Source organism: Nicotiana tomentosiformis, chromosome 6 (assembly GCF_000390325.3).
Source record: "Nicotiana tomentosiformis chromosome 6, ASM39032v3, whole genome shotgun sequence".
NCBI lineage: Eukaryota > Viridiplantae > Streptophyta > Magnoliopsida > Solanales > Solanaceae > Nicotiana > Nicotiana tomentosiformis.
The window spans coordinates 15525561-15552461 of NC_090817.1; the positions used below are offsets into that span (position 1 = coordinate 15525561).

A 26901-nucleotide genomic window follows, 5' to 3' on the forward strand; every position below is an offset into this window, starting at 1 on the left:
GGTCAGCAGGATTGAGGGAGGCCACAGAAGAAACTTAATTCCTTATAGTTTCACGATCAGCTATAAAAGAAAATTCTTGAGGAACAATCTCTGCAACTGTGGGTTCACGCGTAGGATCATTTAAATCTCTATTCCTAGAAGAAGATCTAGGAGTTAAAGGAGCCTTAGGCCTAGAAGAAGATGGCTTAGCAGCACTACTTTAGGAAGAAGAACCATGGTTAGATATTGAACCAAGACTACGAAGCCTACCACCCCTCCTACTTCTAGTAGGAGCATTAGAATGAACAAGTTCCTCAACAATCACAACCTTGCGGAGGTTTGGTGAAGACATGATTGTCCCAAGAAATATGGAAGGAAGGATGCAGAAAATGCAAAGAAGGAATAAGATGATGGATACTGAAAAAGAAAGACTCTAAGAAATCAAAAAAGAATAAAGTATTTATAAGGGGGCACGACCATTGTTAAAGTTGGTCATTATGCATCTTTTCATAATGGAACCGTCACTTCGTGACTGACACAGACACAGAAAAACCCTAAAAAAACTACAGAGCCAATCGTTGGAAGCCATGTGGCATAGGCACTAAATAGATGTGATGTACGTCGCATTGATTCTGAATAAGACATGATGACACTCGGAAAATGGAGGCAAAGAATTCCCACCATAAAATCTTACCACTTCCCGAATATTTAGTTGAGAATATTCAAAAAGTGAGAGAACTATCTATATTGGTGGGAAAAAGGCATTACACGTGGAATGTTGGTATGCTGAAGAAGCATGACGCGTGGAGCAACGATATAGCGACAAGTGACATTCTCAATTAAAAAAATTAAGAATACGAGGAAGGCACGAGAGAAACACCCACAAGACAGTACAGAGAAGAGGACCGAGCCTGACAATTGTCAAAGAAGAGGCGAGGACGGAATGAATAAGGATAAAAAAGAAGGGAAGATATACGAACCAGAAGTAAATAAGTAAGGGGAATCGGAGTAGTTATAAGGTATTTATAGCTATAAATATGCCAGTTACAGTTATCTATGGTAATGGGAATCAATACAATTAATGCCCATAATGAATTCGAATTAAGTGAGAAAACTGTTATGATTGTACATTCTTATATAAGAATACAAAATTTTATTTGTAGGGAAGTTCCAAGTATTACAGAAATATACTCTCTAATTTCTTACTTTATCAAAGTTTTGTACCTTGATTTTAGGGATTGACCGCCGTTTCATTCCTTGTTTCTTTCTATCAATTTACGCTATTGCTTTTATTATTTTTCCAAAAAGGTTGTTGAGAAAGTGAGTAAAACTTGGTTATCAGTAACCCATTTTCTTCTCTTGTTAAAGTATAAAGCTCAAAAATAAATGTTGTAATACACAAAAAATAAAATAAAAAGAGAAACATGTAATTTTGCGGACCATTAAATCAACATTGTTAAAATTGAAGCAATCCTTATTTTTTTGTTATGTGTAATTTTGTTTCATAAAAAAGGACATAAATATTACCAATCGTGTTTGGTTGCCATTAATTTTGAGTTTCATATAAATAAGAATCACATAACTTATGCAGGGCTTTATGTATTGTTTATAGTAGTAATATTTGGATTATTTCACCTTCATAAAAAACACAATTAATATGAATAAATACCCTTAAAGTATGCTATGTATTTTATCCAAATTGAAATACTATTATTTTTTAAGATTTTCTGCTTGTCCGGCGTAAGGGTAATGTCTGTGTACATACTACCCTCCCTAGACCTCAGGATTTTACGAGGATGTTGTTTGTTGTTGTTGTTTTGTTTCTTCAGATTAAGACAAGATATTTAAGATGAACTGTTCGGAAGGATTGATTTTAGATATAGTTAAATATTTGAATGACTAACTAATAAAGTAAAATGATCGTAATTATAAGGTAAAAAGGTAGATGAAAACTTACCCCCGAAATTGTCTTGCGGTGATTATTGTGTATAGGAAAGTTATCAAATTTTTCTTATCGAAGGGTGATCATATAAGAAGAGTTAATGTGTAATGAACAATACAAAAGAACCCAATACTGACAAATACACAATCCTCAACACTCCTCCCCGACCCTATCTTATCTAGTTTCTTGCATTTTTATAGTTCTTTTTACTCATACAAGAACACTATTACAATTTTGAAAGATCAAGGGAAATGTAGGAGAGTTCTTGACATTTATTCTAATTAGGAAATATAATATACATACAAACTGTATCTGATTTTTCTCCTTTACCACATTTTATCCTTGCGTCAATATAATCTTAACTTTTCGAGTAATCACGCCAGAATCTAAAGTACTTCTAACTTTTTACCCCCGAATATGACTGATTTGTTTCACCTTTTTTTGATAAAAACAAATGTTCTTGCATCAATATATATAGCGGTTTGGGAAAATTAAAACTGAAACGAAAAGATAAACCTAGTATATGAATGGACAGTTTCTAATTTGCATTTAATAAACGCATTGGTCTTGTAATGAATAAGTCGAATGAATTTAGGCACTACCAATAACACCTACAATAACTATAGGCAGATGGAAAAATTTTCTCAGATTACATTCACATGTTTTAATTTAAAAGTAATGATTAATGAAGGTTTTTTGTTATTCATGGACAAAAGGGTCGACTAACTTTTGAGGGATATTTTAGTAATTCAATTTTTAACTTTGGACTTTACACTTATAATATAGTATGATATGATATAAACTTTAACTGAAAATTCTATTTTTTGGTTAAACACTTACGTTAGACTTCAGTAGTCTTTTTTAGTTTAATGAGAGATTGTACGACATATAAGGATAGAGTGCGCCGAGCTCCTAATTTGTTGTGAAAAACAAACTATTGAATAGTTGTCATGATCCGAAATTTCCATCGTCGGGACCGTGATGACGCCTAACATTTTACTTGCTAGGCAAGCCAACGTTAGAATAATTTATCCTTTTTACCAATTTAAATTTAATTAATGAAGAAGAACTGATTTAACTGCAATAATCCAAATATAAATGCGGAAGCTAAAATCGTAAAAAAAACAACTACTACAAATCCCTGAACCCGGTGTCACAAATGCACGCGCTTCTAAAGTAATACATAAAAAGGTCTCAAATAAATACAAAGATGTCTGAATGAAAATACACAGCTAAATAAAAATAAGGACGGGGACTTCAGGAGCTGCGAGGGCTGAGCAGCTGCACCTCAAGTCTCCGCAGGCTGTCCAATCTGAGCTCTCTAGTAGCCGCCGCTGGAACCGTCTCCAAAATCTGCACAGTGTGCAGAGTGTAGTATCAATGCAACTGACTCTATGTACTGGTACGTGCCGAGCCTAACCTCGATGAAGTAGTGACGAGGCTAAGGCGGATCACCTACATTACAACATGAACGCAGTATACAATAATGACAGAAAAAATGAGAATACTGAACAGAATTAAACAGCCAACTGAAAATAATAACCAAAGCCTCAAGAATAAATCAGTGTCGTCCAGAATCATCAATCTTTAATAATTCAGATACAAATACGAAAAGAAAACCAACACAGCTCAAGAAATGGAAACATATAGGTTATTGCAGCGCGCAACCCGATCCCACCAGACAACACAAATTCCTCCCTTATTTCACCGTAACGACATCAACAACAGTAAATAATATATATATGTTGCGGCGCGCAACCCGATCCCACCATATGTCAATATCAGAATCATAATTCACCCTTATTTCACCATGTCAATTCACCCTTATTCCACCTCAACATATCACCCTTATTTCACCTGTTGCGGCATGCAACCCGATCCTACCATATCAATATCAAGTACTCAATAAGCACAGTAAAACTCACAATTCAAATCATAGAAAAACTCTTTACAATTTCAAGACACCAAACTGAACAAATAGTAAGCCTTGTACAATATGATAATCCGAATAAGTAGTACTACAGAGCGAGACCAATCCAGAATTTACAACTACAAGGTACAGATAAACCAACTTGAGCAAATAGTAGGAGACTATAAACTATGGAAAGAACTAATATCATAAACAGGAGGAAACAATGACTACAAGTGAAAATTAGGCATGAAAATACATTTAGAGCATATAACAACTAAGATAAGGAAAGAGATAATATAAGAAGAACGGGGAAACAGGGAAAACAGATAATTCGACGGCGCATAAGAACTCGTCACCTCACATATACTCCGCTCGCATGAAATTCACATAGCAAATAGTCTGAGGGTTCCTAATTCCCGCAAATCAAGGTTAGACACAACACTTACCTCGCTCCAAAGGCCACTAAATGCTCAATCACAACTTTTCCTCTAGAATCCACCTCCAAACCACTCGTATATATGCACAAATGACTCAATAATATCAATTATTTATAAAGGAATCAATTACAATGCATAAATTTAGATTTCCCAAACTTTTTCCCCAAAAGTCAAAAATCGACTCCTGGCCCGCTCGGTCAAAATTCGAGGTTCAGACCAAAATCCACTTACCCATTCTCCCCCGAGCCCGATTATATAATTTATTTCGAAATCCGACCTCAATTCGAGGTCTAAATTCCAATTATACAAAAATCCCTAATTCTACACAAACCCCCAATTTTCACCATGAAAATCCTAAATTTTAGGTTGAAAACTCATGAAATGTAATGGATAATTAAAAGAAAGTAGGTTAGAATCACTTACCAACAAATTGGTGAAGAAAATCTTTTAGGAAAATCGTCTCTAGGTCTTCTAGTTTTGAAATTTTGAAGGAAATGGCAAAACTCCCGTTTTGGTTCTGTTTTGAGTAACTCGGCGTCAGGTATTCACTGCGTTCGCGTGAGTCCTGACGCGTTCGCGAAGAGCAGTGCCTGTTAGGCTTACGCGATCGCGAGAGGCTACACGCGTTCGCGAAGGTTTAGTCCCTCTGACCTCCGCGTTCCCGAGACAAGACCCGCGTTCGCGTAGTGTAACCTCAAGTCTCCTACCCAGCCTAGCAAACGCTACGCGTTCGCGTGTGACTGGTTGCGTTCGCATAGAGCAAACCCCCTATTGCTCCGCATTCGCGACCATAGTCTCGCGTTCGCGTAGTGTAAAATCCTCCCCCAACGCGTAGTGTAAAATCCTCCCCCAGAAAATCAGCTGCAGCAAAAATATCAGATTTTTTCAAGTCCAATTCACCTCGTAGCCTATCCGAAACTCACCCGAACCCTCGGGGATCCAAACCGAACATGCACACAAGTCCTAAAACATTATACGAACTCGCTCGAGCGATCAAAATACCAAAATAACGCCTAAAACTACGAATTAGAGACCAAATCAAATGAAATTTTCAAGAAAACTTTAAAACTTCTATTTTCACAACCGAACGTCTGAATCACGTCAAATCAACTCTGTTTCTCACCAAATTCGACAGACAAGTCATAAATATTATAGTGGACCTGTATCGGATTCTGGAACCAAAATACGGACTCGGTATCAATAAATCCAAACAGCGATCGATCCTTAAAAACCATAAAACTTTCAAACTTTCAATTTTTTAACAAAAATCAATAACTCGAGTTAGGGACCTCCGAATTCAATTTCGGGCATACGCCCAGGTACCAAATTACGATACGGACCCACCGGGACCGGCAAAACATGCATTCGGGTCCGTTTGCCCAAAACGTTGACCGAAGTCAACTTAAATGAATTTTTAAGGTAAAATTCTTATTTTTCACAGTTTTTAACATAAAAGCTTTCCGGAAACAGGCCTGGACTGCGCACGCAAATCGAGGAGGGTAAAATGAGATTTTTAAGGCTTCGGATCATAGAATTAGGTTTTGAAATATAAGATGACCTATCGGGTCATCACAGTAGTGTCATGAAACAATACCGAAATAGAGTAGAGTAGATACGGATGATTCATACAACCAACTCAACTAGTGAGGGATTGAGCAACAATGTTATTGTTGTTGTATTGCTCCACACATTGAACAAATGAACCTTTGAAAGTGATAATCGTAGCTTATATGTTAATGAAAACACCAGGCCACCTTCGTACTGAAGCAAGAGCTCTCCATTCTTCAACTCTCACCAAATGTTGAGTGACAGAATTTGGAGTTGTTGTATAAGCCCCGATTATGTACTCCTTCACCCATGACTCTTTCACATTGTATTCTTTCATTAGCCAAATTTCTGTTCCTCCCCCATTTTGGTGAGGCAAAGTTACAGAAACAGCAAGACAACCTCGAAGAACTGCAAGAGGAAACTTTCCAATTCTTAGGTCGAGGTTAAAATCAACCTTTGGTACTTCACCAAATACCTCTTTAGCTAAATCAAAGGAAACGATGAGCCTGTCATGACGTCCATGGCAGCTTCCTAATCGAGTCAACCAATGCATCTTTCTGTTTAACATATATCCTTGTGAACCATTAATCTGGTAACTAGCCTCCCCTATGCTTCTCCAACTATTGCCACCAAGAGTAAATACTTGAACTTCTGAAGTACTAATTTGAAGGAGCCAAGGGTCATCATGATACAAAATGGCATAATATACGATCTTGATCTCCTTGTACTCTTTGGTAATCGGATGAAAAGCAAATTCAAAGACCAATTCTTCTGCCTGAAGGTCTATTGATGATATAGGCAAGCTCTTTACAGTCTCTTGTAAAAGGATTGCACACATAGAGTCCTTTACGAAACATAGAATCACGAATGCACAGTAGTCCATAACATGATCCTACCACTTTAAATTCAGGCAGAGAGTTTGCAAAAGGGGTGATGATCTTCCTCACAATCGCTTCTTCAGTACCATGATCAGAAAATTCGAGAAAGTAAAGCCGATTAAACAGGAGAAAAATAGTGCAAGGATCGTTCCTTACTGCCCGAGACAGGTGAAAATTCACAAGCTCTGGATAATGAGACAAGATGTAAAATGATTTGCGAACAAAATTGAATTGGACTAAAGATGTTATGGGAAGCCTAGAAGCTATGTCGAGGACAAGTTCTTGAGGTAGGCAATCGAATCCATATCTAGGGGGGGGGGTTCATCAGATTGACACATACAAAAAATAGTTATACAATGATAAGTATACAGACTTGGAAATGGAAGCCTGGACTCTTAGGAAGTCAGGTAATTCTTATAGTCGGTAAACAAATGAGCATGTTCTTTTGGATGTCTGTTGGAATTACTGCATTTCTTTGGAAATGATGCATATCATGGTACTAGTTTATCACTTTGCATTTCTCCGAATGTCCTTTAGTTCTTTCAAGAGACTTTTAGGAAGTTGTAATGCATTTAGTCTACATTGTTAATTATGTCCAAGACTCTTGAGTTAATATTTTGAGTATTTATACTTCTGTATGATCAAGTGAAAGGACTATTAATAAATGTCATTCTTTTGACAGAACAGACACATGCTTCAAGTAGCAACTACAAAACTAAACGTTATCATACAAATGGTGATAGTTCACATCTTTCCATTTATCTGTACCTCTATTCAACATAATTGACCGGCACTCTGCAGCGCTATGTTATAAATCACAATGTAGGAAACTGAGACGATTCTATGACACACGGCTTGTATCCAAGAAGAACTTAGGAAAATAGCATTTAGAGAACAGCAAAGGGCTGAAAATCCATGTGTCAGTGTTTTGAATCCACTTCTAAGCAGGCGAAAGGTCCAAATCATAGTCAGGAGAGAGCCGGACATGCTTAATATGTTTAAGCATATGTGACAAAGTTTTTCAATAAGAAGGTATAAATAAGTTTGATGAACTAATTTTGTAAAAGATCTGCAGGTGGGATATCAATCCAATTAAGGCAACCCACATGAACATATGTCTGAAACAAATTAGGCATCCCCTGAAACTTTAGTGTCCTAAAGACACCATTTTGAGGATCATATAAAACCAAATTGCCACCTTTGTACTCGAGCAATAGTTGTCCATTCTTTAACATGCATAGAACTTTCACCAATGGTTGCAAATATTGAGTGACGAAATTTGGAGTTGGTGTATAAGCTCCAATTATGAACTCCTTCACCCAAGACTCTTTCACATTGTATTCTTTCATTACCCAAATTTCTATTCCTCCACCATTTTGGCGAGGCAAAGTTAGAGCAACAGCAAGACAATCTCCAAGAACTGCTAGATGAAAGTTGCCAATTCTTGGCTTTACATCAAAATCATTTTTTGGCACTTCTCCAAATACTTCATCAGCTAAATCAAAGGAAACAATGATCCTGTCACGATGTCCATAATACATCCCAAATCGAGTAAACCAATGCATCTTGCCATTTAACATAATTCCTTGAGAACTTGGATCAATACGGTAATCAACTTCCCCTATACTTCTCCATCTGTTGCTACCAAGACTAAGTACTTGAATATCTGATTTACCGGTGTAGGGAACCCTGAATCTACGATAGCGCCAGTGGTCATTAAAATACATATTGGCACAATTTATGATCTTGATCACCTTGTACTCTTTGGTAACAGGATGAAAACCAAATCCAAAAATCATTTTCTGCACACCAAATTCTACCGTCTCAGGCAGCTCTTTGTAGTCTCTTGTAAAAGGATTGTACACATAAAGTGAATCACTATACGCAGAAGTACATATGCACAATAGTCCGTTACATGAGTCGACCACCTTAAATTCAGGCACAGTGTTTGCAAAAGGGGTGCTGATTTTCCTCACAACCTCTTCCCGACCATGATCTGAAAATTCAAGAAAGTAGAGTCGTTTCCTTAAAGGATTATCTGTATGAAAAATAATGCAAGGATCGTTCTTTGCCACACGAGACAGGTGCAAATTCACAAGCTTTTTATCATGTAACAAGTTGTGAAATGACTTGCAAGCAAACTTGAATGGGACTAAAGATGTTATGGGAAGTCGGGAAGCTATGTCAATAAAAATTTCTTGAGGTAAGCAATTAAATCCATATCTGGGGGAAGCTTGATCAGATTGACACTTCTGATTCTTGGTTTCTCCATCCATGGTACCTTGAAAAACAGGCACTCAAAGTCAAAGATAAGTAGAAGACTTGAAATGGCGCAAGATGCTGGAGAAAAAGAACAAAGATGCGTGGAACTTTAGGACCTCTTGTCCTATTCAAGTTTTTATTAAAAAACATCGCTAAAGTATACTCCGGAGGCTCAACTTCAAGTGCATCAGTTAACAAGAAACATCCGTGTCACGCCCCAAAAAGAATAGCGCAACTGGCACCCACTGCCTTCAACTACACTGAGCGAACCACTTGAACTTGTCTACCCATTCATGATTATTTCAAGGTTTAAAATATAACTTACATATTTGAAATACCCCATTCCCATTGAATAGTTTAGTTAAAAGACTTTATTTCAACTCAAAATAAAATTAGCTCTTTGACCAAAATACATAGGTGTGAAATGAACACGAGTTAAGAACATAAATTCCATCTACATGACTACACCCCCAACAATGTCACTGGAAACTCTATGGACATAACGAATATAATAAATTTCTAGAAATGCACCCACCGATAAAAGAAGTGGGGCTCACCAAAGTATAAGCACATATTGGAGGAGACGCCTAGCTCGTGCTGTCAACTCCAATGGCACAATATCTGAAACATCAAGTAAGTCACCCCATGTAGGAAACTGAGCACAATTTCATAGAATACATATCCCGTAAGTATCATTGACTCCTCCCAAAAAGGTTTTTGAGCGATGTCTTTAAAACTCTGGGATACTTGTAGTTTAGCAAAATAACATCAATATTTGTAAGTGCATCTAAAAGAAACAATTAGTATTTAAATGCAAAACATCTGAAAACTAAGTTGTGAAGCATTAAACATAGTAAGCATATCTGAGACTAAGATAATGCCCACTTTGATAAGATGTAGCAATTTAGCAAAAACTCCTTAGAGGAAGGTACATCTTAACTTACCTTGCTTTGTCCGAGCCAACTCAATCTATTTAATTATAATCAATTGCTATGAATTTGAGCTCAACGAAATCCATCTCAACTAGATTAGAATTCATAAAATGACTATAGGCCTCCCTTCCATCTGAAACATCAACTCTTTCACAACTCATGCTTAATAATTCAATACTCGATGATTCATAAGCTAACAAGACTATTAAGAATAGTATTCAGCACAATAGGTACTATTCATCGTCTTCTTCCCCAAGTTCTATCAATTCAAGAACACCCATTCTAAGGTTTGCTCAATAACATAATTAAATCTCATTTCCTACTCAACCCCATCATCCACAAGTTTATTTATACACAATTCATAAGTTTAGGGTAGTGGTGTTACCTTATTTGAAAAACTTTAGCTTTTTCCCCTTTCTGAGTTCTTGAAAAATTTCTTGACAAATATAAATTCTAACGGTGTTTGGGTGTTAAATACAGAATTTAAGACTAAATTCAACTCATAAAAATTGATGGAAATTCACCTTAAATGGCTTTGAATTCTCTTGGAAGCTACTGCAATGGAGGGGCAGAATGCCAAGTTTATTAAATGACTCATTGTCCAATCACAATGTTCACTTGATTAAGATGGGTTGAATTAACATGATAATGATATATATATACATATATATAATATTTAATTTTGTGGGGAAACCATAGCTTTACATGTTTCATAATCTCCCTCCAAATTGGCCCCTAATAGAGACGAATTTAGAGAAAGTTCTCTTAGTCCTATTGAACATATTGTTTCGTCTAGAATTATGTATATTTATGCACCAAGAAACATTAAATGCATATATCTAACATCTTACTGACTTTAAATCTCAAATTTGCAAAAGGCTTGTCAATACGATAGCAAGGAAAACTGGGAGTATATCCCGCAAAAGAGAACAAAAACTTTAACTTTTAAGATGACACTACAAATCCTAATGAAGCAAATAAGCAAGAGTTGCAGGCATGCATAGATTACATATGGACTTTATATTAATATTCTTTTATATTCATTTTGAAATTTCGCAATGAAGAAAAAGGAAATAAAGAAAAAGAATGGTTCATGTGACCTTTGCAGTGCGAATTCGGATTAGTCGGGAGCCTCAATGCAGATATCAGACACCGCGGTAGTAATAGCACAGACTAGTTACTTTTTAGCCATGTTATTAAGAAATAGTGATTGGCACGGAGTTTCAAATTTCACAAGTAAAACTTGATCGGGAATTTTATCCAACACTGAACGGGAAACAAAAAATGGTTTTCAAACTCAGAAAATAACGAATATTTTAACGAGAAAGATCAGTATAAAACATAATACTTTCACCTAGCTACTTTTGAAATCATATGCTTAAAATGATTAAAAATTAAAAGTCCCTGCAAAGTTTATGCCCTGAAGAGTAAACCCAGGGTAACATTTGATAACATCTACTATTGATAATCTTTATACTATCCTATCATTTAAGTTCATTTCGTTCTATTAAGATCTTTCTCTAAAATATTATAAGGATTCATTATAATTAAATTATTTTTATATATGAAGATAGTTAATCAATGACTTCTACTATTGTTTAAGTTGTAATAGAAATTAAGATATCACAATTTGTATCATAATGTTATTAGTTGGCTCTTTCGTCAAAATTGTTAATAAAGGTATACACATTATTTATTATAAATCAAAATTATTTTAAAATATTATTTTCTATAGCTACCTTTTATATTTTATAGCAAAATAAGTATTTATGGTATATATTACCATTGAGGCATGAAATAATACATGAAATACGCTATTTATGTTTTTCTTCTCTCTTTCTTTCAATTAACACACGATTCTCTCTCAGAATTTTTCTTCTTTCTCTCTCTCTCTCTCTCTCTCTCTCTTCAAGCAAAATAAGCGGAATCATAGATATATGAAAGAGAAACAAATCATGAAAAAAGTGATATTCGGCCAATAATGCATATATTTACCTATTATTGCCTCATATTCTACTACTTTTAATTGTCTTTTGAGTGTTACTTATATTACTTTATGCTTAATATTATATTTTAATTGAGTAGGAATAAAGCGATGTGAAAATAAAAAGATTTGGAGCAAAAATGAATAAACCAAAACAAAAGGAAAGAAAAATAAAAGAATAAAATAAGGTGACAAAGGAGGACACCCTTTGGTATTTGTCCCCCGAATGTAAGACAAAAGGGAAGGGCAATTCAATTGAAAGCTAAGAAGGAATTGAGCGTGCAAAAACTTACTGGATTTAGTGTCAGGGCCAGCGCGAGGCGCTGCCCTAGACGCTCGAAACGGGGACTAGTCCTATTTCGTCCGGGACTTGGTTATTTTGGCCCTACACACTCCCAACTCGTATAAAAGGGGTCATAAACCTATTTTGGAGGGGGGGAAGGTTTTTGAGAGGAACTTTTGACGAAGGGAAAGCACAGAGCTGTCGTGGCGGCCGAGTTTCATCTTTTCTTCCACCAAATATTGTAATTTTTATGTTTCTTTGTATGATTTGTTGTTTGGCTACCATGTCTATGTGGAGCTAAACTTCACGTTCTTGAGTTATGGTTCTTTCATGATTATTGTTATTGGATTATTGATTTTACTTTCTTGATTTATCATATTAGTTTATTTATTCAATCTTGCGCCTAATTATTTGATTGTTTGATCACCAATTGAATATTATCTACGAATTTAGTGTTGAACTCGAAAGTGAAAATTCTAGATTACACATAGGATTAAGTAGAGCAAGTTCTTGACTCTGGGAATCGGGAAACGGATTTGGGTTTAGAATAGACATAGACCTAATTGCCTTGCTTAGTTGATGCATAGGAATTATAAATGTGTTCTTGTTAGTTCTAATTCCATAGACATATAGGCGTTAGGTTAGCTTGAACAGTCGAGTAAGAACTCGACAGATTCTTATGAGCAAATTAACCCCGTCAACCAATAAGCTAGATAAATTAGTTAGTCAATTTAATTGAAGAATACAATAGGAGTGTTAGATATCTCATAACCCTAGATTATTTTCATCACATTGATAACATAAAAAACTACTCTTCCTTTGTTCAGAGTTCATTATTTATTTTCTTTTTATTTTAATTAAATTAGAGTCATATACTTCTATGTTTAATTCTTATTTAGATAATTAGGATAGTCTAATTTAGTTAATAGTTAATCACAAGTCCTCGTGGGTTCGACATCCTACTTGTAGTCACTTTATTACTTGATGACAGCGTATACTTGCGTGTGCGTTTGGCCGCAACAAGTTTTTGGCACCGTTGTCGGGGACTTAGAATTAGCTTATTTTCTAGATTAGACTTTTACGTATATGTTTACAAGTTTATTTTCCTTTTTGTAAATATTTTTATTTTTATAACAATTTGATCTTTCTCTTAGTGTGTTTCTAGTTCTCTCAACATGACATATATGGATGAAATATCCGGAAGTAAGGTTATTGATGAAGACGCTTGGTTGACGGAAGACTTTTATGGCCCGTCTTTTTGGGCTTGTCATGACCTGAACTCTGGGAGGTCTGAATTTGAATATGGGACTAAGGGTTGGTATTGGGACGGATATTCTCGATTAAGGGAATATGCGAAACGACGTTGTCCTCTAACAACGTTGGTGAGTGACTGGTCTAAGGAGAGAGATGAACTTGCACACAAAATTGACAATTTTGGCTAGATTGTGTATAATTTGGATACAGATTTGAGTGCAAAGGTTGATGGGTGTAACGCCCAATAATTTAATGATGAGTTGTGTGAAGCTGAAAAAAATCTTCTAGACCAAATTAAGGAGCTAAAACAAGAATACCAATCATTAGGCCATATTTTTCTTGATGATGCCAATGTTGAGAAGAGTGCTCTAGAATCATATGAGGGAGTGGATAAGATTAATTTGGGAGACTTGAGTGTATGTATATACGGTGATGTAAATAGTAGTACAATTCATGAGTTAGGGCGCATTAGACCTCACTCCAATTATTTTTTCACATTGTGTTTAGAGAGTGAGATAATAATCGATCTTTCTGAGCCTATGGGGGAGTCAAAGAGTAAGGATGAAAGTGCCTATATTTTTGAATTTGATATGCCGAAAAACAAAAATTATATTCCTCATCTAAAGGCCGAGAAGTGCAAAGTAAAAAATTTATTACTTGGCTTGGTTATCTTTGTAGCCCCACCACTTGAGCATAGCCGCAGACTGGATGCCATGTTAGGAGTACAATTCATAAGTTCAAGATGGAGGAAAAAGTAGTTCGCATCGTGCCACGACGTTAAATTAGGCGCTTGTTGGGAGGTAACCCAACTTTACTGCTTTATTTTATTTTTATTTATTTTATTTTTATTATTATTATTGTAGTATTGTTTTGCTTTGTAGGATTATGATCATAGGAAGAAAAGTCACTGGAAGCGTGCAAAAGCGAACCAGATGGTTGGAACTAGTGTGAGATACCCGCACAAAGGACCATCCTTGGGAGAAGTCTGAGTACCCTATGAGCTACTATTGCTTCGGCCTTTGGCCTTTCAGGGAGTTTCTTGTCCACCCTTGTTATTTTTACTTTATTTATGCATTGGAGACACTGCACTCTTTTAAGTGTGGGGGTGGAAGATTCTCTGTGCTTTGTATAGTATTATAATATTATATTGTTAGTTTTTTTTTTTATCTTCTTATTGTTAGCTAGCTTTTTATTTTTAATTACACAGTTAGTAGAATTAATGGTGTAGTATAGTAGTATTAGTTTAGTAGCTTAATTTAAAAATTAAAAAAAATCAGAAAAATAAAGAGTTTGTTTTTAAAAATATTGAATTTTTCCTGACGATGAATCTCCTAGACAATTTTTTGGGGGGATTAAAGTCTAAACAAAAAAATTGCAAAATAAGATAAACAAAAAAAATGTTTCTTTTAGTTTTCCATAGGTAGCAATAATCCCCCGTGATTTTTCTTTGTACCTCAGTTCTTTTTCATGGGATGTAGTTTGAATCGGGTAGTTTTTTCTTTTAGAGTAGATTAGGAATTTAGGAAATAAAAAGGAGGAAGAATGATGAACCTAGGCGCCCTTGACTTGTTTGATAGTAACATATTTAGGCTTTGACATGTGTAGTATCTTCCCTATGATTTGAAATTATTGACGATGCCTTGCTTAGTTGGATAACATATTTTGTGACGCCTATGTCTCGTTTTCTTGACTTGTGTTCACTTTACACTTAATGCTTAATATCTCGTGGCTCCGTGAATACTTGCATTGTTTGAGAGTCTAAATGGGACCGTCTTTAGTGAGTCATGTGCCATGTGTGGTGAAATTTTTGTGTAGTCCATGTTTTTGTGATTGGGTCTATAACTTGCCCGGTATATGAGTTGAAGCAAAATTTTAGGTGATGCTCGGTTTGAAAAATGATTTTAGGCTTTCTTTAATCTTTTTGAGCTTATTGCTTATCACAAATAAAATTTATTCTTAGTTAACCTTTTTGAGCCTATAGACTTTTAGTTGGCACCCACATTACAAGCATATACCTTTTTGTTTGTTAATTGACATTGTTTTGATCCTTTTACTTCTTAAAGTACCCTAATTGTAAAATGAGCGCTAAAAGAAGTAAAAAGGGACTAAATGTGGGGTGGCTTTTGAGTGGAACTAATGAATAAAAAAAGGGTGCACCTATTTTATAAAATAATACACCACTAGTGAAAATTGAAAAAGGAAAAAAAAGAGAAGAAAAATCTGAAAAAAGAGAAGGAAAAATATAGGTGAATAAATTGTTGTCTTGTTCTTGCTAGTGGGGTATAAATTAAAGTAATGCTTAAAGAAAAAGGAAATATTTTTTGGTGGTGATCTTGTTTGTGAAGTTGAAGTTGGATTGAGGGAATATGCATTTAAAGTTGATTATGTGATGTGTTAAAGTTCTTAGGTGGGCGAACCACTATTCCTAAATAAATCTTACCCATCCTTTAGCCCATATTACAACCATGAATTAAGCGGGGACTAGTCCTATTTCGCCCGGGACTTGGTTATTTCTGCCCTACACACTCCCAACTCGTATAAAAGGGGTCCTAAACCTATTTTGGAGGGGGGAAGGTTTTTGAGAGGAACTTTTGACGAAGGGAAAGAACAGAGCCGCTGTCGAGGCCGGGTTTCATCTTTTCTTCCACCAAACTTTGTATTTATTATGTTTCTTTGTATGATTTGTTGTTTGGATACCATATCTATGTGGAGCTAAACTTCACACTCTAGGGTTATGGTTCTTTAATGATTATTGTTATTCGAATATTGATTTTGCTTTCTTGATTTATCATGTTAGTTTATTTATTCAATCTTGCGCTTAATTATTTGATTGTTTGATCACCAATTGAATACTATATACGAATCTAGCGTTGAACTCGAAAGTGTGAATTCTAGATTGCACATAGGATTGAGTAGAGGAAGTTCTTGACCCTGGGCATTGGGGAACGGATTTGTGGTTAGGATAGACATATACCTAATTTCCTTGCTTGGTTGATGTACATGACTTATAAATACATTCTTGTTAGTTCTAATTCCATAGACATATAGGCATTATGTTAGCTTGAATAGCCGAGTAAAAACTCGGCAGATTCTTATGAGCAATATTAACCCTGTCAACCAATATGCTAGATAAATTAGTTAGTCAATTTAATTGAAGAATACAACAGGAATGTTAGATATCCCATAACCCTAGATTATTTTTGTTACAACCCGGCCGATCGTTTTGAGTATTACAACCTCGTTCTCCTATTTACTGCTCAATATATGCTTTACAGTTGTTATATGACTTCTCGAGGTAATTTATTCTGGTCCGATGAGGTTTTGAAATGAATTGAGACATCTAGTTTCCAAGATGAAAGCTTAAGTTGAAATAGTTGATTGATGTTGACTTATGTATAAACGATCCCGGAATGAAGTTTTCACTATTCCAATAGCTCCGTATGGTGATTTTGGACTTAGGAGCATGTCTGGAATATTATTTGGAAGTCCATAGTTAAATTAGGCTTGAAATGGCTAAACTAAAATTTAAGCTTGGAAATTTGACCGGGGAGTTGATTTTTTGATATCGGATCGGAATCCGATTCTGGAAATTAGAAAAAGGTTTGTTATGTCATTTATGACTTGTGTGTAAAATTTGAGGTCAATTGAACTTGGATTGAAAGGTTTCGGCATTGAATGTAAAAATTGAAATTTCTTAGTTTCATTAAGCTTGAATTGGGGTATGATTCGTGTTTTTAGCATTATTTGATATGATTTGAGGCTTCGAATAAGTTTGTATAATATTTTAGGATGTGTTGGTATATTTGGTTGAGGTCCCGGGGGCCTCGGGTGAGTTTCATATGGTTAACAGATTGAAATTCAGACTTAAACAGCTGCTGGAAATTTTGGCCTTCTGGTGTAACTGCACCTGCAGAATTTAGCTCGCAGGTGTGAGCTTGGTTGCGCAGAAGCGGAGGCAAGGGGAGCTGGCCAAGGCCACATAAGCGGACAACTCCTTAATAGAAGCGAAGCAGGCACATAAGCGGCAGCATGTCCGCAAAAGCGGGACCACAGATCTGGTTAGTTTTTCCGCAGGAGCGGAACCCCTGGACAGATTACAAAACAGAGGGGTTCTGATATTTTTGTCATTTTTGGACTTTCAAGCACGGTTTTGGGGTGATTTTCAGAGGGAATCCACGGAAAACTTGAGGTAAGTCACTTGTGATCATTGTTAGTCAATAGTATTGGATTATCATTGAGTATTTCGACTAGATTACGTATTTTTTTAGGTGAAATTAGAGGATTTGGGCTTAGGAATTTCAAAATAAGAATTTAAGATTTGGAGGTCGAGTTGATTGCAGAATTTGGTAAAATTGGTATGGTTGGACTCGTGGTTGAATGTGCGTGTTCATATTTTGTAACTTTTGTTGGGTTCCGAGATGTGTGCCAATTTTTGGGTGCAATTTAGGATTTTTTGTAGGAAAATTAGTATTTCCATATGGGATTAATTCCTATAATTTGTATTGACTGAATCGAATTATATGTGTCACAACCCCAAAATCCATTAAAGGTCATGATGACGCCTAACACCACTATTAGGCAAGCCAACCATAATTGATTAACTTAATTACTCATTTTAGTATTGTTGAAATCATAATTTCCCTCAATTAACTAATAGGAGATAAAATTTACAGAGTAAATGGAAATGCCTCCACAACTACCATACTCAACAACCCATAAGTACCCCCAAACCCCGGTGTCACAAGTGCATGAGCATCAACTAGGAAGTAAAATAAAATACAGCATCTGTTCGGAATATAAATTGGACAGGAAAAGTATATAAATAACTCTGAAGCATACTTTGCTGGCTGCAGATCGTAACATGGGATGCAACTCACCTAAGTACCCGCAATGACACGCCTCTGCGCTCACAATGCCACTAGACATATATGTACCAGCACAAAAATATGCAGCAAATGTAGTATGAGTACCTAAATCAATGCGTACCAAGTAAGTATCTAGTCTAACCTCGAAGAAGTAGTGACGAGTGGTCGACTCCGACACTTACTATGGGTTAACAATAAATACCGATATTATACTTAAGAATGGATTGTATGAAACAGTTGTAAACTCAATAACAAGAAGTGAGTGGACAATTCTTTTATTAATAGGAAATTTTTCCAAATTTATTCTCGTCATTTAACAATTTATATCTCAAGCCAAAGAAGCAACATCAATTATAATTGGTTCCAAAGATTTATCATGCGCAGATTATGTCGAGGTCGTACGTCCCGATCTAACATAATATTTAAATTGTGCACTACCGAGGATCGAACGACACGATCCATAGATACATATATCTGCTACCGAGGCGTTTGACCCTCTCCACAAAAGAGAAAATACATTTACAACAACCAATTCAAGATTTATGAAGGGGCAATTATTCAAGGGTATACCAAATTCTCATTAACGGTCAAGAAAATAAAGTTTAACCTTTTAAAATTCCTTTATCAAGTTTCAATATGATTTAAGCAATTAAATTAACAAGTAAGGCGCAAACATCACAAGTATAGCATGATTTGGGTCCTAAACTACCCGAACATAAGAATAATAGTAGCTACGCACGGACTCTCGTCACCTCGTGCGTACGTAACCCCCACAAATAGAAGAACATATTAAATCAATTTACCTATGGGGTTAATTCCTTTTTACAAGATTAGAAAAGAGACTTACCTCGCTCCGAAATTCCATAATCGGTTCCAAAGCCTTTTCAACAACTCAAACCGATACCCATCGCTCCAAAACTAGTCAATAAATGTGCAAATATATAAATATATACTCTAATACTCCTTATAATTCAATTTACAGCAATTCTCAACTCTGCTCGAAAAGTCGATAAAAATCATCCCCGGGCACACGTGCCTCGATTCCGAAAATTTCCGAAGATAAAAATTACCCATAGACTCAAAAATTCAAATATATAGATTATTCTCAATTTTTTGCCCAAATTCATGGTCAAAATCTAAAATTACCAATTTTTAGGTTTTTCAACAAAACCCCAAATTTCTACAAATTTTCAAATGTACATGTTAAAATCTATGTATAATCCAAGTATTTAACTCAAAATACACGAGAATCACTTACCTCTTTGATGCTGATGGAACCCTTCTCAAGATGCTCTCAAAAATTGCCTAAGGTCAAGTGGGAAATGAGGGAAATGAGCTAAGTCCCGAAATAAAAGCCCTTGCTCTAGTCGCAGACGTCGTATTTGCGACATCTGGTTCGCAAATGCGATGGTCGCAATTGACAAAAGGATCTCAAATGCGAAGAGGGCAGATTCGCAAAAGCGATAAAATGTTCGCAAATGCAAACCCCTCATAAATTTCCCACCCTCACAAATGCGAACACCTTCCGCGCAAATGGGAGTTTGCAAATGCGATCAAAACCTCGCATTTGCGAGACCTGCAGCCCAAACCCAAAAACCAGCATAACTAGAAACAACTTTTCATCCAAAATTGATCCGAAACAACCCCGGGACACACCCGATGCCCCCGGGACCCCGCCCAACTACATCAACCTGTCCCAAAACATGACACAAACTTGCTCGAGGCCTCAAATCACGTCAAACAATGTCGAAATCATGAGTCACACCCCAATTCGATCTTAATAAACTTTAGAACTTCAAACTTCTACATTTGATGCCGAAACCTATCAAATCACGTCCGATTGAAAAATTTTGCACACAAGTCACATTTAACATTACAAACCTACTCCAACTTCCGAAATCGTAATCCGACCCCGATATCAAAAAGTCCACTCCCTTTCAAACTTCTCAAAATCATCCAAATTTCTAACTTTTGCCAATTGACGCTAAAATAACCTACGGACCTCCAAATCAACGTCTGGACATCCACCTAAGACCAAAATCACAATACAAAGCCATTCTCAGGATCGGAATCCCAAACGAGCATCGATAACATTGAAATACACTTCAACCCAAATTCATGAAATTCTTTCCAAATGCCAACCTTCCATAATAGGCGCTGAAACGCTCCTGAGTCGTCCAAAATCTGATCCGGACATATGCCCAAGTCCAAAATCATCATACAAACCTGTTGGAACCTTCAAATCCCGATTCCGAGGTCGTTTACTCAAAAGTCAAACATTAGTCAATCCTTCCAACTTACGGATTCCGAATTTAGATTTTCTTTCCAAATCGACTCTGAACTTCCCAAAACTCAATTCCGACAACACGTACCCGTCATAATACTTGAAGTGAAACTACTCATGGCTTCAAACTGCCGAACGACGCGCTAGGGCTCAAAACGACCGGTCGGGTCATTACATTCTCTCGCACTTAAACATACGTTCGTCCTCGAACGTACTAAGAACTGTTCTTGAGTTTTCTGAAATCACCGTTTAACACCTCGTGCACCTACCCGTGATACCACAACTCAGTTGAGCACATTAGCTCAATCCAATCTTAAGATCTTCCCCTTTATTTAGTCAAGTAAGCCTTAGAGTTAAATTCCAACATCCGGATTTCTCCACCAGGCCTGCTTCCAACATACGAACACCGTATCAATGACTACACACTGCACCAAACATGATTGTATACCCTTACTGAATTCTTACCATGCACCACATAACTCATTTGCCCAAGGCAATCTTTCCAAAGCACAACAACTAAAATTTCCATTGACCCGAAGCCCGTAGTGTACCTCATGACCAATTAAGCCTTGCTTTAACTCTTGCAATACAGCCACGACAGAGAAGATGTGTAGAACTCATAACCCCCTGCCGAGTCACTATTTATGGAGTCTCTCCTCCCGACAAGAACAATTACCTCATTCTGGACTGAATAACAATAGTTACTCTTTAATATGCCTTATGTAAATCTGATCGCACTAATCCCAGGTCCAATAATCTCCTTTCACCCAGTGCAAGCTGCTCAGCAATAAGCCACCTCAGATACTGCAAAAGCCTCATATGATGCCACATTGTGCTAACAAGCTACAAACTCGAATGTGATATATAAGGAAAATGAACTTTGGAATGAACTACTGAACCTAGATAACTAATTTAATAACCGAAAAGATGTTATGAACCTTCCTCATAAATAAGACACAAAACACACAAGAATAACTATGGGAAACTGTACTCAACGTTACACTGTTGCGGCGTGCAACCCGATCCACACATGATACCATTACGGCGTGCAACCCGATCCAACCATGATACCAATGGCTGCGTGCCACTCGATCCAAACAACATACCCGTGGCGGCGTGCCACCCGATCCACACATAATAATAAATAGGGAAATACCCATCAAGCCAGAAATGTTTATACCTACGAAATACCCGAATATCAACCACAAGCACTCGAAGTGCATAATACAAATCCTGGGGTGACGGCTAGCGCCATACGCTACGAAACTCAAGCACAACTAAGGTGCAATAAATGACTTGCATCTTGAGAGCCATCATGCTCTCACAACACCACAAGCTACACGGGATCTAAATACAAGTGCGAAGTTATTTTCTAATATTTTCTTTATGAATCCGAAGTTATTTTCTCACATTCCTCCAATGATACACTGTAGACAAATGATAACATAGAACACTCTCCAAGCCCCTTTTTGTAATCCGCTGCAATGCTTGATACTTAACCATTCTATTGACTCGAAATCCTTAGGCGCCACACTTTAATTTTTTTTCCACTAGGATCGTTGTTGAGAGTCACCCACTTTGACTTGTTTCCAAATATGATCAAACTTTAAGGCTCTGCTAGCACATGGACGCCCTCTCAAATAAGCACCCGGCTGAATCACCTTTCTTGTATATCACATCTACACGAAGCATAAATCCCGAGTCTTCCCAAAGCTTGAACATGAATCGATAAGGCCAATTGTAGCACACATTCTTCAAATCCTTTGCTCAAATCACCACTGATGTTCTCTTTCCTTAGTCGTAATAACCCACCAATATGCCGATAACCAGAAACCTCACAAGTAGACAACCATGCAATCCAATAGTAGGCGGTGTGGCTCTCCCACTTAGCTTGAAGCTACCATTACATAACACTGGAACCTACCAAGATTTCCTTATTCCTCACTGACATGACCTCACGCAATCGACCCGTCAAATTCCTCGAAATCTTCCTGTTAACCATTTCATGAATGCTCTGAATCCCTAGCTACATTCACATGTTCGACCTCATACCGGGTAGCCAGTAGAATTCTTCGCAGAAGTTTCGTCAACACCACGCAACCGTTAACCTGCTCACCAAAAATAACCTACCTGTGGAAATTCCATGCCGACATCTTCCAACAATGCTGCACCGAGTACATTTACCACGAAATCAATAAACTATCCTAAGCCCATGCTCATTCACCAGCTGTACAAGTCTGTTCACTTCTCATGGATATCAACTAAAGGTGCGACAATACATTCCAATCCAAAGTCATGTTGTATCCTTCTTCATATCATCCAACTCCTTTCCGTCATATCCAACCTTCCTCCGTATAGCAGCCAATATTCCAAATTAAGCCCGTAGACATAGTCAGTGTCCACCATGAGTTCCAAATCACTCTAAACTTTCCCCAATGCATGTAGCTATCCTACCACCGAACCCATATGCTACCTGACCACTCTCCCACTTTGGTCAAACCCTCTCCTTTAAGCAACTACTCGACTTGCGCATCTCACACTTGGCCTCCTAGAAATTTAACCACCGCAAGACACCTCCCACATGTCCTTTCTCATAAATGGCAGTTGTGGCCATAAATAAAATTCATCTCTGTAGCACTTGAACCAATAGATCGCTACCACTCTAAACCTCCCCGAAGATCATCTTCCTTGAGCCATCAACATTAGGATTACCGATTCGATTCTGAACCACAATACACTGCGACCTCTGACAGCCGCTTCCCCGGCACCATTCACAATACTCTTCCCCAAGGGCAATTTGAAGAAGGCCATAACACTGGTGAACTTAAAACAATCAATCAAGGACGATGACACCACATCACGGATGAAGATTCCACCACGCTCAAAAATACCAAGTCTCGTTACTCTATCAACCCAAACCTGAACATTCTTAGTCCGATTGCCTTTCCTCCACTGGAAATAAAACATTGAACCTCTGAATCATGCATTGAGAAAAACCTCCTTTCGAATCATTCACGGCCCCAACATGTAGACAGGTATCCTACCATCATATCAATATTGTGCCATAATAACTCATAGACATTGTAGCAACCCGTGCATAGTCTCGAAACCATAGAAAATACCGATACTGAGCTGAAGCAAAAGATCATCCTTCTGCAAGGCGATGACATTAGCCCAATCCAATATGCAGGGAGTAACATCCTGCACTACATCTGTAGTGCCATTAAAATTCCCCGATTCCTAATTTATAACAAGTGCTTCACATCACATAAGGTTGAATAGGAAGGGAATGAAGACATAAGCCTCAAAGGAATCAAATCGCACGATGATGAATCAAGAAGGGAAGTGCTTCTAACAGTCTTGTAGCCTCTCGACGATAAGTACAGACATTTCTGTACTGATCCGCAAGACTCTTCTAGACTCGCTCATGACTCATGAGACCTAAGTGAACCTAGTGCTCTGATACCATGTTGTTACGACCCTAAAATCCATTAAAGGTCGCGATGGCGCCTAACACCACTATTAGGAAAGCCAACCATAATTGATTAACTTAATTACTCATTTTAGTATTATTGAAATCATAAATTCCCTCAATTAACTAAGAGGAGATAAAATTTACAGAGTAAATGCAAAATGTATCCACAACTACCATACTGAACAACCCATAAGTACCCCCAAAACCCGGTGTCACAAGTGCATGAGCATCAACTAGGGAGTAAAATAAAATACAACATCTGTCTGGAATACAAATTGGGCAGGAAAAGTATATAAATAACTCTGAAGGAGACTCTGATGGCTGCGAATCATAACATGGGATGCAGCCCACCTACGTCCCCGCAATGACCGTGCCTTTGCGCTCACAAGGCCACCAGACATATATGTACCTGCACAAAAATATGCAGAAGGTGTAGTATGAGTACGTAAATCTACGTGTACCCAGTAAGTATGTAGTCTAAACTCGAAGAAGTAGTGATGAGGGGTCGACTCCGACACTTACTATGGGCTAACAATAAATACCGATATTATACTTAAGCATGGATTGTATGAAACAGCAGTAAACTAAATAATAAGAAGTGAGAGGACAATTCTTTTATTAATAGGAAATTATTCCAAATTTATTCTCGTCATTTAACAATTTATATCTCAAGCCAAAGAAGCAACATCAATTATAATTGGTTCCAAATATTTATCATGCGCAAATTATGTCGATGTCGTACGACCCGATCCAACATAATATTTAGACTGTGCACTGCCTAGGGTCGAACGACACGAACCATAGACTACCCCGAATATCGCAAGTATAACTTGATTTGGGTCCTAGATTACCCGGAACATAAGCATAATAGTAGCTATGCACGGACTCTCATCACCTCGTGCGTGCGTAGCCCCCACAAATAGAAGCACATATTAAATCAATTTACCTATGGGGTTAATTCCCTCTTACAAGATTAGAAAAGAGACTTACCTCGCTCCGAAATTCCATAACCGGCTCCAAAGCCTTTTCAACAACTCAAACCGTTACCCATCGCTCCAAAACTAGTCAATAAATGTGCAAATATATAAATATATACTCTAATACTCCTTATAATTCAATTTACAACAATTCCCAACTCCGCTCGAAAAGTCGTTAAATATCACCCTCTGGCCCACGTGCCTAGATTCCGAAAATTTTCGAAGATAAACATTACCCATAGCATCAAGAACTCATATATATATATATATATATATATATATAATTCTCAATTTCATGCCCAAATTCATGGTCAAAATCCAAAATACCAATTTCTAGGTTTTCTACCAAAACCCCAAATTTCTCCAAATTTTCATGAATTTCCATGTTAAAATCTATGTATAATCCAAGTATTTAACTCCAAATACACGGGAATCACTTACCTCTTTGATGCTGATGGAACCATTCTCAAGATGCTCTCAAAAATCGCCTAAGTCCAAGTGGTAAATGAGGGAAATGAGCTAAGTCCTGAAATAAAAGCCCTTGCTCCAGTTGCAGACGTCGCATTTGCGACATCTGGTTCGCTAATGCGATGGTCGAAATTGCGACCAAAATCTTCCCAAATGCGAAGGAGAGCCACCCTGCCAAGGTCGCATTTGCGACCATAATCTTCGCAAATCCGTAGAGGGCAGATTCGCAAAAGCGATAAAATGTTCGCAAATGCGAACCCCTCAGAAATTTCCCACCCTCGCAAATGCGAACACCTTCCTCGCAAATGCGATCAAAACCTCGGATTTGCGAGACCTACAGCCCAGACCCAAAAACCAATAGAACCAGCAATAACGTTTCATCCAAAATTGATCCGAAACACACCCGACGCCCTCGGGACCCCGTCCAACTACATCAACCTGTCCCAAAACATGACACAAACTTGCTCGAGGCCTCAAATCATGTCAAACAATGTCAAAATCACGAGTCACGCCCCAATTTGATCTTAATGAACATTAGAACTTCAAACTTCTACATTCAATGCCGAAACCTATTAAATCACGTCTGATTGACAAATTTTGCACACAAGTCACATTTGACATTACGGACCTATTTCAACTTCCGGAATCGGAATCCGACCCCGATATCTAAAAGTCCACTCCCGGTCAAACTTCTCAAAATGATCCAAATTTCCAACTTTCACCAATTGACGCCGAAATGACCTACGGACCTACAAATCAACGTCCGGACATGCACCTAAGACCAAAATCACCATACGGAGCCATTCTCAAGCTTAGAATCCCAAACGGACGTCGATAACGTTGAAATACACTTCAACCCAAATTCATGAAATTCTTTCCAAATGCCAACCTTCCACAATAGGCGCTGAAACGCTCCTGGGTCATCCAAAATCCGATCCGAACAAACTCTCAAGTCCAAAATCATCATACGAACTTGTTGGAACCTTCAAATCCCGATTCTGAGGTCATTTACTCAAAAGTCAAATATTAGTCAATTCTTCCAACTTAAGGCTTCCGAATTTAGAATTTCTTTCCAAATAGACTCTGAACTTCCCGAAACTCAATTCCGACCACACGTACAAGTCATAATACTTAAAGTGAATTACTTATGGCCTTAAACTATCGAACGATGCGCTAGAGCTCAAAACGACTGGTCGGGTCATTACATTCTCTCCCACTTAAACATACGTTCGTCCTCGAACATGCTAAAAACTATTCTGAAGTTGTCTGAAATCACCATTTAACACTTCGTGCACCTACCCATGATACCACAACTCAGTTGAGCACATTAGCTCGATCCAATATGAAGATCATCCCCTTTATTTAGTCAAGTAAGCCTTAGAGTTAAATTCCAACATCCGGAGTTCTCCACCAGGCCTGCT

General features: G+C 37.3%; 2 protein-coding genes across 13 annotated transcripts; both read right to left on the reverse strand.

Moving 5' to 3' along the window:
- Nucleotides 1-5996: 5996 nt before the first annotated feature.
- LOC104107003 (F-box protein At3g07870-like) lies at nt 5997-6656 on the reverse strand. The gene has a single exon (XM_009615712.2). It carries the CDS (start codon nt 6654-6656, stop codon nt 5997-5999), a length of 660 nt encoding a protein of 219 aa, XP_009614007.2.
- Nucleotides 6657-7616: 960 nt separating this feature from the next.
- On the reverse strand, nt 7617-10510 carry LOC104106337 (F-box protein At3g07870-like). 12 transcript variants are annotated; one of them, XM_009615277.4, is made up of 3 exons: nt 10415-10510; nt 9516-9579; nt 7617-8977 (listed from the first exon to the last, which is right to left on the reverse strand). In XM_009615277.4, exons 2-3 carry the CDS (start codon nt 9529-9531, stop codon nt 7749-7751), a joined length of 1245 nt encoding a protein of 414 aa, XP_009613572.1. In that variant the 5' UTR covers nt 9532-9579; nt 10415-10510; the 3' UTR covers nt 7617-7748. The 12 variants fall into 12 exon arrangements, with proteins under 12 accessions (XP_009613572.1, XP_009613507.1, XP_070033251.1 ...); XM_009615212.4 differs by having other exon boundaries at nt 10276-10501; XM_070177150.1 differs by having other exon boundaries at nt 9494-9579; nt 10276-10501.
- Between the last annotated feature and the right edge of the window lie 16391 nt (nt 10511-26901).

Bases quoted from the DNA above. Each gene is read 5' to 3' on its own strand.
- LOC104107003 (XM_009615712.2), bottom strand. From the start codon at position 6,656: ATGTGTGCAATCCTTTTACAAGAGACTGTAAAGAGCTTGCCTATATCA.